The sequence below is a fragment of the Asterias amurensis genome, chromosome 19, assembly GCF_032118995.1.
Source record: "Asterias amurensis chromosome 19, ASM3211899v1".
NCBI lineage: Eukaryota > Metazoa > Echinodermata > Asteroidea > Forcipulatida > Asteriidae > Asterias > Asterias amurensis.
The window spans coordinates 1,324,894-1,340,129 of NC_092666.1; the positions used below are offsets into that span (position 1 = coordinate 1,324,894).

At 39.2% G+C, this 15,236-nt stretch overlaps 2 protein-coding genes across 2 annotated transcripts in view; both read left to right on the forward strand.

The window, feature by feature from the left end:
- The window catches only part of LOC139951266 (uncharacterized), a 221,555-nt gene that overhangs the window by 16,998 nt on the left and 189,321 nt on the right, over positions 1-15,236 (forward strand). The window lies entirely within an intron of this gene.
- LOC139951373 (sushi domain-containing protein 2-like) overlaps positions 711-15,236 on the forward strand; it is a 31,347-nt gene continuing 16,821 nt past the window's right edge. The window contains exons 1-11 of the mRNA XM_071950245.1: positions 711-914; positions 4,906-5,030; positions 5,330-5,416; positions 6,285-6,509; positions 7,443-7,580; positions 8,425-8,590; positions 9,742-10,005; positions 10,526-10,731; positions 11,857-11,969; positions 13,549-13,863; positions 14,390-14,522. Coding sequence (XP_071806346.1) covers positions 821-914; positions 4,906-5,030; positions 5,330-5,416; positions 6,285-6,509; positions 7,443-7,580; positions 8,425-8,590; positions 9,742-10,005; positions 10,526-10,731; positions 11,857-11,969; positions 13,549-13,863; positions 14,390-14,522 — 1,866 coding nt within the window. The 5' untranslated portion in view covers positions 711-820. The remainder of the gene's footprint in view (positions 915-4,905; positions 5,031-5,329; positions 5,417-6,284; positions 6,510-7,442; positions 7,581-8,424; positions 8,591-9,741; positions 10,006-10,525; positions 10,732-11,856; positions 11,970-13,548; positions 13,864-14,389; positions 14,523-15,236) is intronic.

Sequence of the window (15,236 nt, forward strand, 5' to 3'; positions counted from 1 at the left end):
GTACGTTTTTAAACCATTATATAGTTATAGCCCTATGATGTTGATAGTAATAATATATACAATAACAAACTGACACGTGACAATTTAATTTCAAAACGTGAGAGCGTTTCTGAGATGTCGCAAAAAATTCGAAGTTCATGCAGGAAAATAACATGCCGTATATAAATAGGAGCACACAATCTGAAATTTGGGCATAATAAAAACTGACATTTTATTATATTTCATAACTTCGAAGTGAAATATTCCTTTAAATTCTTTATATCGAAGCGGCTGTACTTTTAACCAAAAGATTTTTTTCAACGTATATACCTTGGTCCTTTAAAGGCGGTGGACACTATTGGTAATTACTCAAAATAGTTATTAGCAATGTGTGTACTGTGGTTGGAACTATTTGTTGTGGATTTGGAAGACTTGTTTTCGTAATAGTCAAGACCAACAAATGGACTTAGAACGCCACTGAGTTCCGTTGTTAATGGGCAGGGGTGGGGATATTTTCGCCGGAAAAAAAATGAAAGCAAAACATATTTAAAAAAAAAAGCCTCGTATGAAACTGAATCATATTTCATCAAATAAAGCTTGAATCTTGTTTGTAATTCAAGTTAATGGTTAACTAACAATGCCAAGCACAGGCTATCACGCATTAAAGCTAACAGTTGAACTTTGGACACTGCATTATGTGTAGACCTTTGCCCATGTATTGTGAACTGGGGTTGGGTTAGCGTCAGTTAGTGTACATTCTAAGGGCGGGAGATAGTGCTCAACGACTGCCGCCATTTTGAATTTCTGGTTGCGTTTAAAAAAGTTCTACCAAGCGGGGAAAATGGAGGCTAAATTCCCACTTTTAGCTTGGATTTTGCTTCTGGTCTGCGTCGTATGCGTGGTGTCTGAACCACCAATACCGCCAACGGAAGAAGGTAATACATTTGAAATAATGTTAGCGATAATGAATGGCAGTCGGAAACTTGATGAACTATGTTTAAAGGCAGTGGACACTATTAGTCATTACTCAAAATAATTATCAGCATAAAACCTTCATTGGAACCGAGTAATGGGAGAGGTTGATGGTATACAACATTGTGAGGATCGACTCCCTCTGAAGTAACGTATAGTTTTCGAGAAAGAAGTAATTTTCCGCGAATTTGATTTTGAGACCTCATTTTCGAACTTGAGGTCTCGAAATCGAGCACACAACTTCGTGTGACAAGGTGTTTTTTCTTTCAATTTTATCTCGCAACTTCGACGACCAATTGAGCTCAAATTTTGTCAGGTCTGTTATTTTATCCATGTGTTGAGATACACCAAGTGAGAAGACTGGTCTTTGACATTAGGGTACAGGGACTTTAGAAGCGCCTTGACTGTCCACCAATACGGCGGGGGTGCTACTCGCCCAAAATTCGGCAAGTGCGAAAACTTCGGGCACAGCAAGAAGATAACAAATTCGACAGGAAGCAAACACTGACATTTTTTATGTTTACCACTCACTAATATAGTGTTTGTTTCACTCATTTGGAATCACCGAGTACGCCTACTGTTTTTATTGACTGTGTTGAAAAATACTTGTGTTTAAACTTCTCTAAACAAATTGTTTGCTTCTTCCGTCTGTTTTGAATTCTTCTTTGATTAGCGCCGAACTTCCACCAAATTAATCAGCGACCACAGGACTGAGTTTTAATTAGTTTTGCCTGCACTACACCCTTCATTGCTCCCTTTGTCATTCATTGTAATTTGGACTGATGCGATACTATTCTTAACTCCTTATACAGTGTTTGCTCTCAATAATATATTTTTTCCCTTGTAACTATTTTCTTGCATTGTATACCTTATCTAGACCTACACTTTATTATTGTTTCATGGTAATATCTATAGCGTCTATTTTATAAAGTTTCCAATTATCTTTTTTATGAACTGAAACTTCTGGAAGTATTATTACGGAATTTAATTCAAATTTATAGGCCCAATTGTTTGTTTGTTAATTTGCTAGCTTTGATTTCCCTTGAGCTATAGTACAGCTAGCCTGTTCTAAGTTTGTGGTTTTCATATTTAAAACATTCTCATATATTATTTGTATAATGATATGGGTGTTGCCCTTTTAGATAATGATTTTGTGCGCCTAAATTAACACCAGTTTAAATGATTTCACTGTGTAATTACCTACAACTACTAATAATAATTGACTTTTTAGTCAAGTATGTTGAAGTAACTTATGGGAAGTAGTTTTTCATATTATTTTTTGCAAACGACGCTCAGACCTAAACTATCCTTTATTTCTAAAATGAAGCCCGATACATTTTTTTTATAAGGTAGTTCCGAACAAAATGTAAGGACTTGTATAACATAGCGCTGATGTAGCCGCTCGCAATAGAATCTCGACGTTTCGACGCTCTGTCGGTTTTTCTCCTGAATGAGCATGCCTCACTTTTCACGATCGAGTCAAGTAATGGATAAACATACGGCAACAATATTTCGCTATACGGCTGGTAGTGTTGTTGTTGTTGTTGGTTTGGGGGGTTTTTATTTTTCAAGATCGGTTCCTACCCCATCCCACATCTGCTTATGTAATTGCATTTTAAATGTAAATAAAAATTCTCTTTTTTATTTGAATGCAATTTCGCCCCGAGAAGTAAAAGCAAGATCCACTTATGGTCTACAAGAAAAATATTCTAAGATGAAAATCATACTTTTCAGGCCGGGGAGCTGAGGTACATCAAAGATCGTTCAAAATAGATGAATAGGTGCAGAAGACTATCTTAGAATGAAGCTTTTGCAATTTTGTTTTGTTTCACATCTCAGTAAAGCACTGAGAATGTATATAAGTTCTTAAAGAAGCAAAACAAAATGAGTCAATGATCGACAACGCCTCCCCTTATGTGGTCACGCCCCCATTGGGCAATAGACTGGTGCAACTATGATCTACTTGGTTCCCCACCGTCTTGACTTGTTGAATGAATGAATAAAACGATGTCAACAAACCGGCTGTGAAGTACGCACACACGGGCTACAAAAACTGACGATATTTCCAGTTTTGTTTGCGATCAGCAAGTTCCCATGGACTCAAGATGATACAGTTGAAGCCAGGATGGACTGAGGCTAAAGAGTTTGAGAGTGTTACCGGTAGACTTGGACCAATTTCTTCCATAAGTCTTCCTATCCGTCTTCCTTTCAATGGACCAAAATGCAAGAGGGGCACACCGAAGTCCGAATGAACCAACCGGGAGTCTGCGCTAACGCACGCCGTGCATCCAGCGTGACGGCCCCGCCGCTGCTACCCTGTCAGCCCGCTGGTGATCAAGTGCCGTGCTCTACTTAACGGTGATACATCGATTATGTTCGTGGTTGAAGCCATATCCGACATGTAGGCCTATTAATTCAGACGGTTTTTCATAGAAAATGTCTAGTCGATAAACAGTAATTAATAATACAAGTTTAGACTAGAGCACCGGCAATGGGATGTGGTTATTTTTTATTTTTTATTATTATTTGTTTATATCTGTCTATTGATTATTATTATTCTTTTTTTATTACTTTGTTTTACAATAAACAATCTGTTAGTGTTTATGTCATCACATTTGGCACTGTCAAGCAGGTTTTTGACATCACTATTTGACTATCTAATAATCTATTGCAACATCAAACTTCAGCAGTGGTTTTAATTGTTAACTTATTGTTCTTACTAGCATTTTAAGTTTGTTGAACGTGAATTTGATGTTCTTGATCAAAAATACCATGACATGATTTTGTTTTTTTGCCGTTTTCTTCAGCTTTCCTACAGTGGTGAAACTTTCACAGCCTACTTTTATTATTTTGGTAATTTTGCCCATGAAAAGTCAAGATAACGTTGACAACTACCCGTATCCTACCTTTTTAAGTAATTTATTTTGAATATTATCTCTTTACATAGTTTGTAAACAATGTTTAGTTTTCTTTGTTTTGTTGTTGTTTGTTATTTCTTGTTTTTCTGGGCCCAATTTCATAGAGCTGCTAAGCACAAAAATTTGCTAAACATGAAATGTCTTCCCTGGTAAAATTAGGACTACCAGCCAAACTTCCATTTGTCACATAGTGCTTGTTACTGGTATTCAGCTTTTACTTGCTTATCCTGAAAATCACATGGAAATTTGGTTGGTAAACCTGTTTTTATTAAGGAAGAAATTTCATGCTAAGCGAGTTTGTGTGCTAAGCAGCTTTATGCAATTGGGCCCTGCATACAGGCTATTCCTTGTCAAGCCCTGTGCCCCATTTTCTACAAGAGAAAAAGTTGCTAATCACAACAAGATGTTTCTTATCAGAAAAATGTTACGAGCCAAACTACCATGTCAGGTGTACAATTTGTGACTGGTATAATCTTGCTCATTTCTCTTAGCAGAAAGTCTTTTTAAAAGCAATGTTTTCTGCTTTAAAAGACACTGGACACCTTTAGTAAACTGTCAAAGACCAGTCTTCTCACTTGGTGTATCTCAACATATGCACAAAACAACAAACCTGTGAAAATTTGAACTCAATTGGTCGTCAAAGTTGCAAGATAAAAATGGAAGAAAAAACACCTTTGCCACATGAAGTTGTGTGCTTTCAGATGCTTGATTTAGGGACCTCAAAATCTAATTCTGAGGTCTCAAATTCAAATTCAAATATTTTAGTGGAAAATAACTTCTTTCTCAAAGACTTGTTACTTCAGAGGGAGCCGTTTCTCACAACAGCCCTCCTTTTGCCTGTTACCAATTAAGTTTCTATGCTAACAATTATTTTGAGTAATTACAAATAGTGTCCATTGCCAAGCATGCAGCACTATGAAATTGGGCCCTGCTTTTTAAGAACGTGCCTTCACGTAAATTTAAGTCGCCCCATAGTAGGCTACTATGAATGTTAATGTGGAAATAACTTAAATTAAATTGACTCAATTGTTTTTAGGATTCTTCCGTTATGGAGAGGAGAACAGGGATGCTAAACTAACAAAGGGAAATGACATAAGTTCATCACCGTTGACTCTGCGATGGGGTTTACCATTTTACAACAGGAAATACTGGACCATTTATGTAAGTATTGGCTACCAGAGAGACATCCCAAAGTAGTCACTTTTCATTTAACTTCTTGGTATTTTGTTTTACAGGCTCGGTGAGCTGTAATTGGAATTATTAGACCTGTTGTAAACATCTAGGCATTTAATACTCAAAGGATGTGATTTCTACGTTTTAACTGGAATTCTTCCCCCCCCCCCAAAAAAAAAACCCCCAAAAAACCAAAAGGAATTCTGAGCCAATCATTACAACTAATGGATTTTTATTGAAATTGGCCAGGAAGATAAATTATTAACATCATATTCTTTTATCTGCAGGTAAATGACAATGGGGTATTGTCTTTTGTGAACTCCTACTCCGATCACTCAAAGGAACAAGAAAAGTTCCCCCTTGGAGATTTGCCGGTATGTCTTTTGTTATTTTTATCCTTTTTGAAAGTGATGCTGTGTTTTTTTCTCACAGACTGGGACTCGATATTCATCAAAAGTCATAAATAGTATTGAAAAATTATACGGTTCACTCTGAAGCTCACTTAAGCTGTGTCAAAATTGGCAAATTGCTGTCACAATTAATAATAATAATAATTGTGGCGTCTTGTATAGCGCAAATGTCTGTCCCTCAGTGACACTCCTGGCGCTGTAACATCCAGTATTCCCTTCAAGATATGGGACTACGTTTGAATTATGAGACCTTATTCTGATAGCACCATGTAATGCTTTACAAGGTGCTGTGGCGTGAACCCCTTCTCTTTTCAATAAAGCGCACGTGGTTCTTTTACATGAGTTACATAACACATGGAACCAATGGCTAAAAGGGATGCTGCAATGAATTCAAATAAAACAGTTAATTTTGCTGTCATTTATTTCTGATATATGTATTGAACATCAATAAAATGTGTTTTGTTTATTCCCGACATATCTGACTTGCCAAATGAGCGAATAAGTCATGCCCCCCCTTTTGTGGATTGTTACCGCCCCTACCATAAACATTTGGCAGATGTGTTTGCTGAGCTCTTGAACTTCTGAAAACTGTCTGTAACGCTGGAATTGCCCAGCAACACACTTGGCAAGAGTCGCAGCGTTTGTATACAGCCTTATAGATGGTCTTCCTTTTCCCAAATAAAATGCAGAGACTTACTGATCCCTGGCTACAAGTATATGTCTTTGTTCAACCCATAAAAATATTTTACACCTTTCTAAAACATAATTTTGGAAACAGTTTGATGGTGTAAGTGTGTGCATAGATTAATAATAATAGGTTTTTTTTCAACAGACTGGGCAGAAACGGGTTTTGATTGCGCCATTTTTAGCCAATGTGGACACCACAGAGAGTGGACAGATTTTCTACCGTCAGAGCACGGAGCAAGACCTTCTGGATCGCTGTGACGATAGTATTAGGCAGTACTTTGTCAAGTTTGCCGAATTCAAGACCAAGTTTATCATCATCGCCACCTGGGAGGGAGTTAGTTTCTTCGGGTATTCTGGAGGTGCTGCTCCGGTAAGATCAAAATGTTTTTACCCCAGGTCTGATATATTTTGTTCTTTTCGGATATGATTTCTCCAGTTTTTAACCAGTAGTCTGTAAAAAAAAATCTGTACTGTCCTCCTTGAGGTGTAGCTAACCAAAATTAGACAGCTAGCCAAATTCCATTAAATGATGACACGAGAGTCAGGTAATAGCTTCCAAGCTCCAGTGTTTTATTCAAGCCACAGACGAATGATGTAAGTGAACAAGGAGTGAAAAGACAACGCTTTTCGCAGGAGTTAACTGAGAAGGCAGTAGATTTGGAAGGATCAATGAGTCACAAAATGTTAAAAAATGTAGGCATAAACTTTCGTCAGGAAATTGCGTGATTTTGAGAACTTGTCAATAGAGGGTGCAAATAACTTAACGGATAGATGGATCCAGAACAAACCCACCCCCATAAAATAAATTAATAAATGAAAAAAAAAAGGGGGGGACAAAACTAATTATAGGCACCGGGGGCTGATTTCAATAAGAGTTCTAAGACGTGTCTTGACTCTTTTTACTAACTAAAGACGTTTTCTATGAACGATTTCACAAAGATAAGAAAGGTTTAATTCCCCCCAAACCCCTCCTAACTTAAAAACAGTATGAGGGTCGACTTAGGGGATGATTTTGTGTTATATCTGTACTTTAACGTATAATGCTTGATACAATTATGGCGCTGCTACCTTTTTCTAATCCTTCTGGCGTCATAACAAGAAATGAATAAATTGAAGACAATCGCCTCCATTGCATCCTTGAAGTAAGGGGACACAAGTTCAATAATATGTGAGACAGAAAATTGTGCTTAGTATTTTTTGTCTGCTAAGCAAAATATGGCTGGGAAGCAGCGGCACATTGTTATTAGTATCATACTTGTGACAATATAATAATGAATGCTTATTAATAAACATTATGTTTCAGGTCAACACATTCCAGGTTGTCTTGGCAACGGACGAATTTGAAACGTTTGCGTTTTTCCGTTATCAAAGGATACAGTGGACTGCGGGGACAGAGAGTGGGGCGTCTGAAAACACTGGTGACACCGGTGTGGCTGCCTTGGTAAGTCAATTTCGTCCTTCAGGCGGGACGTAAAGCTGTTGGTCCCGTGTGTTGTGTAACGCACAATATGAAAGACAATATGAAAGAGACTGGTCTTACGCCGCAGTAATCAAGCCCTCGGTTTCCTTCTTCAACTCTCCGCTCTTTGGCCAATTCCAGGACTTGTTGCAGGCCACTTTTTTAGTACATCTTAAGAACCGACCATGGTGTCTTTCCTTTTTCCTTTCATCTTGTACTCCTTCGGCCCAACTTCGCCCGCTTTCAAGTATATTTGCATCAGTCCTCCTAATATGACAATGCAAACTCCTGCGCTCGATGTTGACACAGTCTGCCACACTCCCTACCGCCCTCTGACCTTGGAAGATAAAGTCTGCTCTTATTCGCACGCGGATGAAACATACCATTCATTGTTATTATTTCATTTTATCACAGCATGCAAAAGAAAGATCTCATTTTCCTTTGTGCCGGTAATTCCTCGAGTCGGGCTACGTCCCGTAGCCTTAGATCTCAAGGGTCTTTCTCAGGATCCTGGCCGTTTCCAAAAGCGCTGCCTTCTGTAACAGATCTACCCTCACATTTGTCCCTATTTCATCTAGATGTTTTCCCAGTGCTTTGGGAATGGTGCCAAGTGCTCCAACCACCACGGGGACTACTTTTACCTTTACCTGCCAAATCTTACGAAGTTCCCTAGCCAGGTCCTGGTACTTCTCGATCTTTTCCATCTCCTTCGAAGCTACCCTTATATCACCTGGCACAGCTATGTCAATGAGATGACACATCTTCTTTTATATTATTATTATTATCATTATTATTACTTTGATTATTATTATTATTATTTGCTCAGATGGGTTTCAACGCTGGTGATGGTGATAGGGCCTACGAGGAGTCTGATCATAGCGGTAACCATGCCAACCTGAAACAGCTACCGGTCAGTACAAACTCTGATGAGAAAGGGATGTTTATCTACCATATAAGTCGTGCCAACATCAGGGATCCCAAATGCGAATCAGGTAAAATTATTACATTTAATTTTATATTAGTTCAAGATAAACTATTTGCCATTGAACTGATGAGTAAACCTTTGGTTTTTTAAAACATTTAATTGTTTTAATCGTATGTTAAGGCCTGGTCACACAGGCCCCGATAACGAGAACGAAAACGATAACGATAAAAATGCACGCCCTCGATTGGTTGAATGAGCATGGGCCTATTCTGCGTGGAGCAATTCAACCAATCGCGAGCGTGCATTTTTATCGTTCTCGTTTTCGTTCTCGTTATCGGGGCCTGTGTGACCGGGCCTTAAAGGAACACGTTGCCTTGGATCGGACGAGTTGGTCAAAACAAAAGCGTTTGTAACCGTTTTTTATAAAATGCATATGGTTGGAAAGATGTTTTAAAAGTAGAATACAATGATCCACACAAGTTTGCCTCGAAATTGCGTGGTTTTCCTTTTACTGTGCGAACTAACATGGTCGGCCATTTATGGGAGTCAAAATTTTGACCCCCATAAATGGCCGACATGTTAGTCGACAAGGTTAAAGGAAAACCACGCAATTTCGAGGCATGTTTGTGTGGATCATTGTATTCTACTTTTACAACATCTTTCTACCCACATGCATTTTATAAAAAACGGTTACAAACGCTTTTCAAAGACCAACTCGACCGATCCAAGGCAACGTGTTCCTTTAATCCTATTTTTGGGATGAACAGGTATTTGAGTCACAGTGTTTTAAGAGCGGTGTACAGCACTGAATTGAAGCTCAGCAGAGTGTGGGTTCGAGTCCCAATCCTGACACTTGTGTCCTTAGGCAAGACACTTATAACCATGATTGCTTCGTAAAATTGGGGAGGTAGTACTTTCTGCTCTACCTACCAAGCTTCTGATTGATGATACCCAAGCCTACATCCATATGGACTGTAAAGGGGTTAACCCTGTTTCAGCCCCAGGAGTAGGTGGCAACGGCCCCTGGAAAATTGTTGATTCGTAGTTCACACCTTGAAGTGTCCTTCAGGCCTTGTGTGTCTGGCAACTTGCATACAAAAAAAATGTTTGAATTTCGGCCGAATAAATAATAATTAATTGTAACAATCATAATTGTTTTCTTGAGTAGACTTTAAATCAGAAATTCACATAATAAAATTGTTTTCATAAAAATCGCAGCTATCGTGAGAACCTTTCCTCGGTTCGACTCCATGCTGGGTCATTCTTGGTTGTATGCCGGCGGTCCGTGTTTCGATCAGACCAGAGACCATTGGTTGCTGTTTGGTGATGTGGATGATCCGAAGGCCATCACTAATTGCACGTATCACAGTCGGCGAATGGTCTACTGTTTCTCACCGACATTCTTTGAGGTCGGGAGCATGAAAGTTCATCTCTCGATAGACGACGGTCTGAATTGGGATTTTACTGGTGATTTTGACGTCGGTAAGTCTGACATTCGATACTAATATTGGTTTTCCCTCGCCAAAATATCCCTGCTCAAAAATCATCCATTTTCTCAGAGCGATATCATCAGATGTTTAGGAAGTGTGTTGACTAATGTTTCCGCGGGAGAGTATAGTATGCAAAGGTATTTTTCACCATTTTACTGCAAGGTTAAAGACTTTCAAGATTATATGGACAGATTTGAAATGCCAAACCAGCTATGGAAGGCTTGTTCTATGTAGTCATTCTGTATTATTCTACTGCTGTTCCATGTACTCATTCTGTATTATTTATCTGTTGTTCACAGGCCTTCATGCTTTGTTGTTTAAAGGGCAAGGGCACCAAGGCATTTTCTCCTTAGTAAAGGGCGCCCTATGAGGAAATTGTATATTTCTACTTGAGCATTTTAAAGGCACCGAGGCAATGACCAGGGGGCACAGATGCAATTGCCTTTGTTGCCTCCGTGATGCATGAGGTTTTGTCTCCATGTACTCATTCTATCTACTGTTATTCCATGTAGTTAAAATTGGCGACACGCCCCAGGGGGTTACCCGCGTGAATCCGGACAGTGAATCGTGGCTCCGTGGCGACCGACCTGTCACCATCGAGTGGGATCCCAAGCTGATTAACTTCACGCAGGTCCGGATTGACATTCTTGCGTACACAGAGCCTATCGATCCAGACACATTGGAGCCTGGACCACCTACATGGGAAGAAATTGATGAGGTGATTTTTACAAGGATTCATTTTTTTTTCATTCATTATTGGTTTATTCTTAAAAAAAAAATTCCCAGGTTGACTAAGGGTCGAATTACAGGAAAATGTACAGAGAATACACAGTTTAAAAAAAAAGAATAAATTACACTATTAAAAAATTGAAGAATAAATTACACTATTAAAAAATTGAGACATCAAAATTGATTTAGGAGAGAAAAGATTCTAGTAGATAAAACAAAACAGTGAGATAGTAGCCTGGGGTAACATAATCGTAGGCGTAGCCCGGTGAAACCCGGAGGCAATCTTGAAAAATTAAGAAAACAAACTAAATAAGTGCATGAAAATCTGCATGCTGATACAATTCAGTTGTTAAAAATGTGTGTGAGGTGAGGGAGAGGGCTTTTTCTATAGCGCTCTGTTGGGGAATTGTCCCAGGGGTCCGGATTTTCTAAGTTGGTACCCACTATCATACCTCTGTGGCAAAAAAACTTAAGAACTGAAGAAGAGAGAGTTTTGGCAAGAGATACATGTACACCCCACCCCCCCTCCCCAATCCCACTCCTAATAGAAATAATATAACCACATTTTAAAGTTCGAATTCACACATAAAAAGTTGCATGACAGAAATCTACAATTACAAGTCGGTGCAATAGAGTACATCAGCAAAGAGTAAAATCAAACAATGTGACAATTACACAAAAAAAAATAGCCAAACGATTGTTTGAAGGCACTGGTTGCTATTGTTAATTACTCAAAACAATTGTTAGCATAAACATTTACTTGGTAACAAGCAATGGAGAACTGTTGATAGTATAAAACATTGTCAGGAACGGCTCTTTCTGCAGTAACATAGTTTTTTAGAAACAGGTAATTTTTCACTCAAATAATAAAAGACTTCAGACTTTAAGCCTTTTATTGGGCATCTGAAAGCACATACATGTACATTTCTTTCTTTCACTATTCTCTTGCAAAATCGATGACCTATTGAGCCCAAATTTTCAAAGGTTCGTTATTCTATGCATATGTTGGGATACACCAAGTGAGTAAACTTGTTTTGACAATTACCAAACATGTCCAGTGCCTTTAATATTTTTTTAACATATCTCTTTTTTTCCTTTTTTATTTCATTTGCAGGTGTCATATACTGTTGAAAACACTGGCCGCTACACATGGCACTCTAGAGCAGTGTTCCAAGTGAATGATCGTAACTGCATGGGTGTGATACGTGTTACCAGACGCTACAAACGGTAAGCATTCATCCAGTCCAGGGGTGAGCGATCCTGTTGAATAATTTTGTTCCGACCATGACCGGAAACAAATTTCTGATGTCAAATTTACTGACTGAAATCATGGGCCCTTTTCATGAAATATGTAAATTGCACATAGCGCGTGCGCACTAACATTTTGATTGGCAAAAATGAGGGAACATCGCGCTGTTTTGTACACGACTAATGGCTGTGTGACGTAGACGCAATTATGCGTCTGCTTAGTGCACAACTCTATGGTTTTTGCCAACCAGTAGGGTTTGAACGCATGCGTGAATGCAATCAGTATATTTCATGAAAAGGGTCCATATTCAAGAGCTATGCGAAACAGGTTGGTAACCAAAAACAGTTCATGATGTAGGCACTGGTGGCCATCAGGGTGTGGGTTTGAATCCTGGTACTGTCAAAGCACTTAAGTCCTTGAGCAAGATGCTTTACTAGAATTGCTTCTCTTCGCCAAGAGGTAAAAATCGGTACCTGCAAGGGCAGATATTACTATTGTAATAAAAAAGCCTTTTGAGCAACACGGCAGCCCAATACTTTACATGATACTCACCAGGGAGCTGAGAAAGATTGATAAAGGATTGTTATTGGCACCAAAGTAAAGGCGTTGATACATTATTGTAAAATGCGCTATATGACATATTAAAAAAAATAATAATAATATAGCAGCGAAGTCTTATATAGCACACGTATCTACTACACAAGGTACTCAAGGCGCTGAGTATATACAAACTTCCAGAAAGATAGAATATTAAAGTGATGAATTCTAAAACCCACCTAAGGGTTTACAAGGTGCTACAGCGCATTCAGCAGCCACTACCAGGAACAGTGAGGCGAACCCCTTCTCTCGATAAGTGCACTGGGTTCTTTTACAATAATAATAATAACACAGCATTCGTAAAGGCACACTAAATCTGGTATAAAACCATTTAAAGGCGCCGGTCAAGATGGAAAGGAGGGAATTCTCAAGTGTTAGGGAAAGCAAGTGTGAACAGGTGTGTCTTGAGTTGCTGCTGAAAGATGGAGATGTTATGAATTTCCCTGAGGTTTTCAGGGAGTGAATTCCAAAGCCTGGGCGCAGTAATGGAAAATCCCCTGTCCCCGTAGCTGGCTAGACGAGACCAGGGAACAAGGAGCATGTTGCTGGTGAATCTAAGACCTGGTCTTGTAGTACTGGGAGTCAACAGGTTTTAAATGTAGAGTGGAACTGAACCTTGGAGTGCCTTAAAAGTGAGAGTGATTATTTTGAATTTGATGCGTTGTTTGATGGGAAGCCAATGTAGATTATAGAGGATGCGCTACACAAAACATGTGACCAACAGCTGTACGTCCCATTTGAAGGTTGAAACAATGGTTAAGTGTCTTGCTTAAGGACACACGTGTCACGGCTGGAGATTCAAACCCACACTCTGCTGATCAGAAACACCAGAGTTTGAATTCAGTGCTCTTAACCGCTCAGCCACGCCCCTTCCATGGATGAGAACTATTTATAAATATTAGTATTAATATTTGCTTCCTCCACTATGTCTGATCAGTGTTTTTTCTTTTCTTTTTGCAGCGATGATTTTGCACTGTGGAGTGATCTCCACTTTCTCGGCTATATCATGAATGACAAATTCCAGAACGACCCCGCCGTGTACTCCAACCAACGCTGCGAGGAATTCTTCGACAGGGAGAAGGAAGCGGAACACGACATCGACCTACTGAACAATCTTCGTCCCTGCCCCTGCAATCTAACGCAGGCTTTGGCCGATAGAGGGCGCTTTAAGCCAGATCCTATGTGTAACATGGACGATGCCGTACAGGATCGCACGCAGGAGTACTGCAGATTCCGGGATGATGTTGTTCACTGTGTGACTAACATTGTACCATCGTAAGTTGTCTAAACTCTTCCATGCCCCAACCGACCGCTAGTTTAAAATCGTTCACCAAAATATTTATATAAAAAGATAAAAAAAGATTGCACAACCACACACTTCTCAAAATGGGAAGTGGGACTTATGAGGAACCTGATTTTTAGAGGGGGGTCATCAAACTGCAATCCCTGTTGACCAGCTAATACTTTTAAATAAATAAATAAATCATTACAACATTTAAAGAGCGCTAAGTACTAAAATTTCTAAAGCGCTACAACCAGATTGACAAAACAGATGGGTTTGAAGTAGTGATTTAAAAATGTCCAATGAAGGAGCTGCTTGAATGTGGGTGGGTAGCTTGTTTCAAAGTGTTTGAGCTATGACTGAAAAGGCGCGATCGCCATAGCGTGTCATGGTGCTGGGTTTCTAGGAAAGCTGGAAATGAAAGTGAAGAAAAACGAAAGGGCTATGAGGTCTTGGAGATATACAGGAGTCAAGTTGTGAACAATTTTATACACTGTTACTTTTTTACCCTTATTGCAGTGCCACCGGACACGACTCTTCTTGTTGCTACGATGAGTTTGAGAATCTGGTCTACGCTGGAGACAGTTCCTCTGGAAGTTTCTCAAGATACGTCACCGTTGAAGGAAGGAAGCCTTATCGAGAAGCTACTAAGGTATGGCCTCAGGGAGACATTTTTATCGTATGAGACATTTTTAGTGTATGAACATTGGGTAAAAAAAAAAAATCATCCCAGAATTTTCCCGGGAGTTTATTTTGATCTGAATATTTGGGTCGATTTAAATGCGCTTATAATGCATCATTGTTATCTTTATCATTTTATAATATCAAAGTCTTATATGGCGCACTTATCTACCAAATAAGGTACTCAAGGCACTGAGTATAAACAAACTTTCAGAAAGATACATGTAGGTTATTGCAGTGATGAATACTGAGACCCAATTATGTATTAAGGGTTTACGGCGCATACAGCAGCCACAGCCAGGAACACCAGGGCAAACCCCTTCTCTTTTCGATAAGTGCACTGGGTTCTTTTACATGCGTTACACAACACATGGGACCAAGGGCTTTATGTCCCATTCGAAGGACAAAGCAATGGTTAAGTGTCTTGCTTTAAAGACACAAGTGTCATGGCTGGGTGCTCTTAACCTCTCGGCCACGACACTTTCACAAAGTGTCTGTTCGTTCTTGTTCCTGCTCATGTTATGTTCGTCTGTCCATCAGACATCTCACCACAAGCCTCGGCTTCTAGATGACGCCTCCATACTGAGTTACGATATCTGCCTTTTCTTCTTGGTTACTTCTTTCAAAAATTATGTTTTGGTTATTTACTCTTATTTATTCTTCAGAATTGTTCAAGAAGTATGGA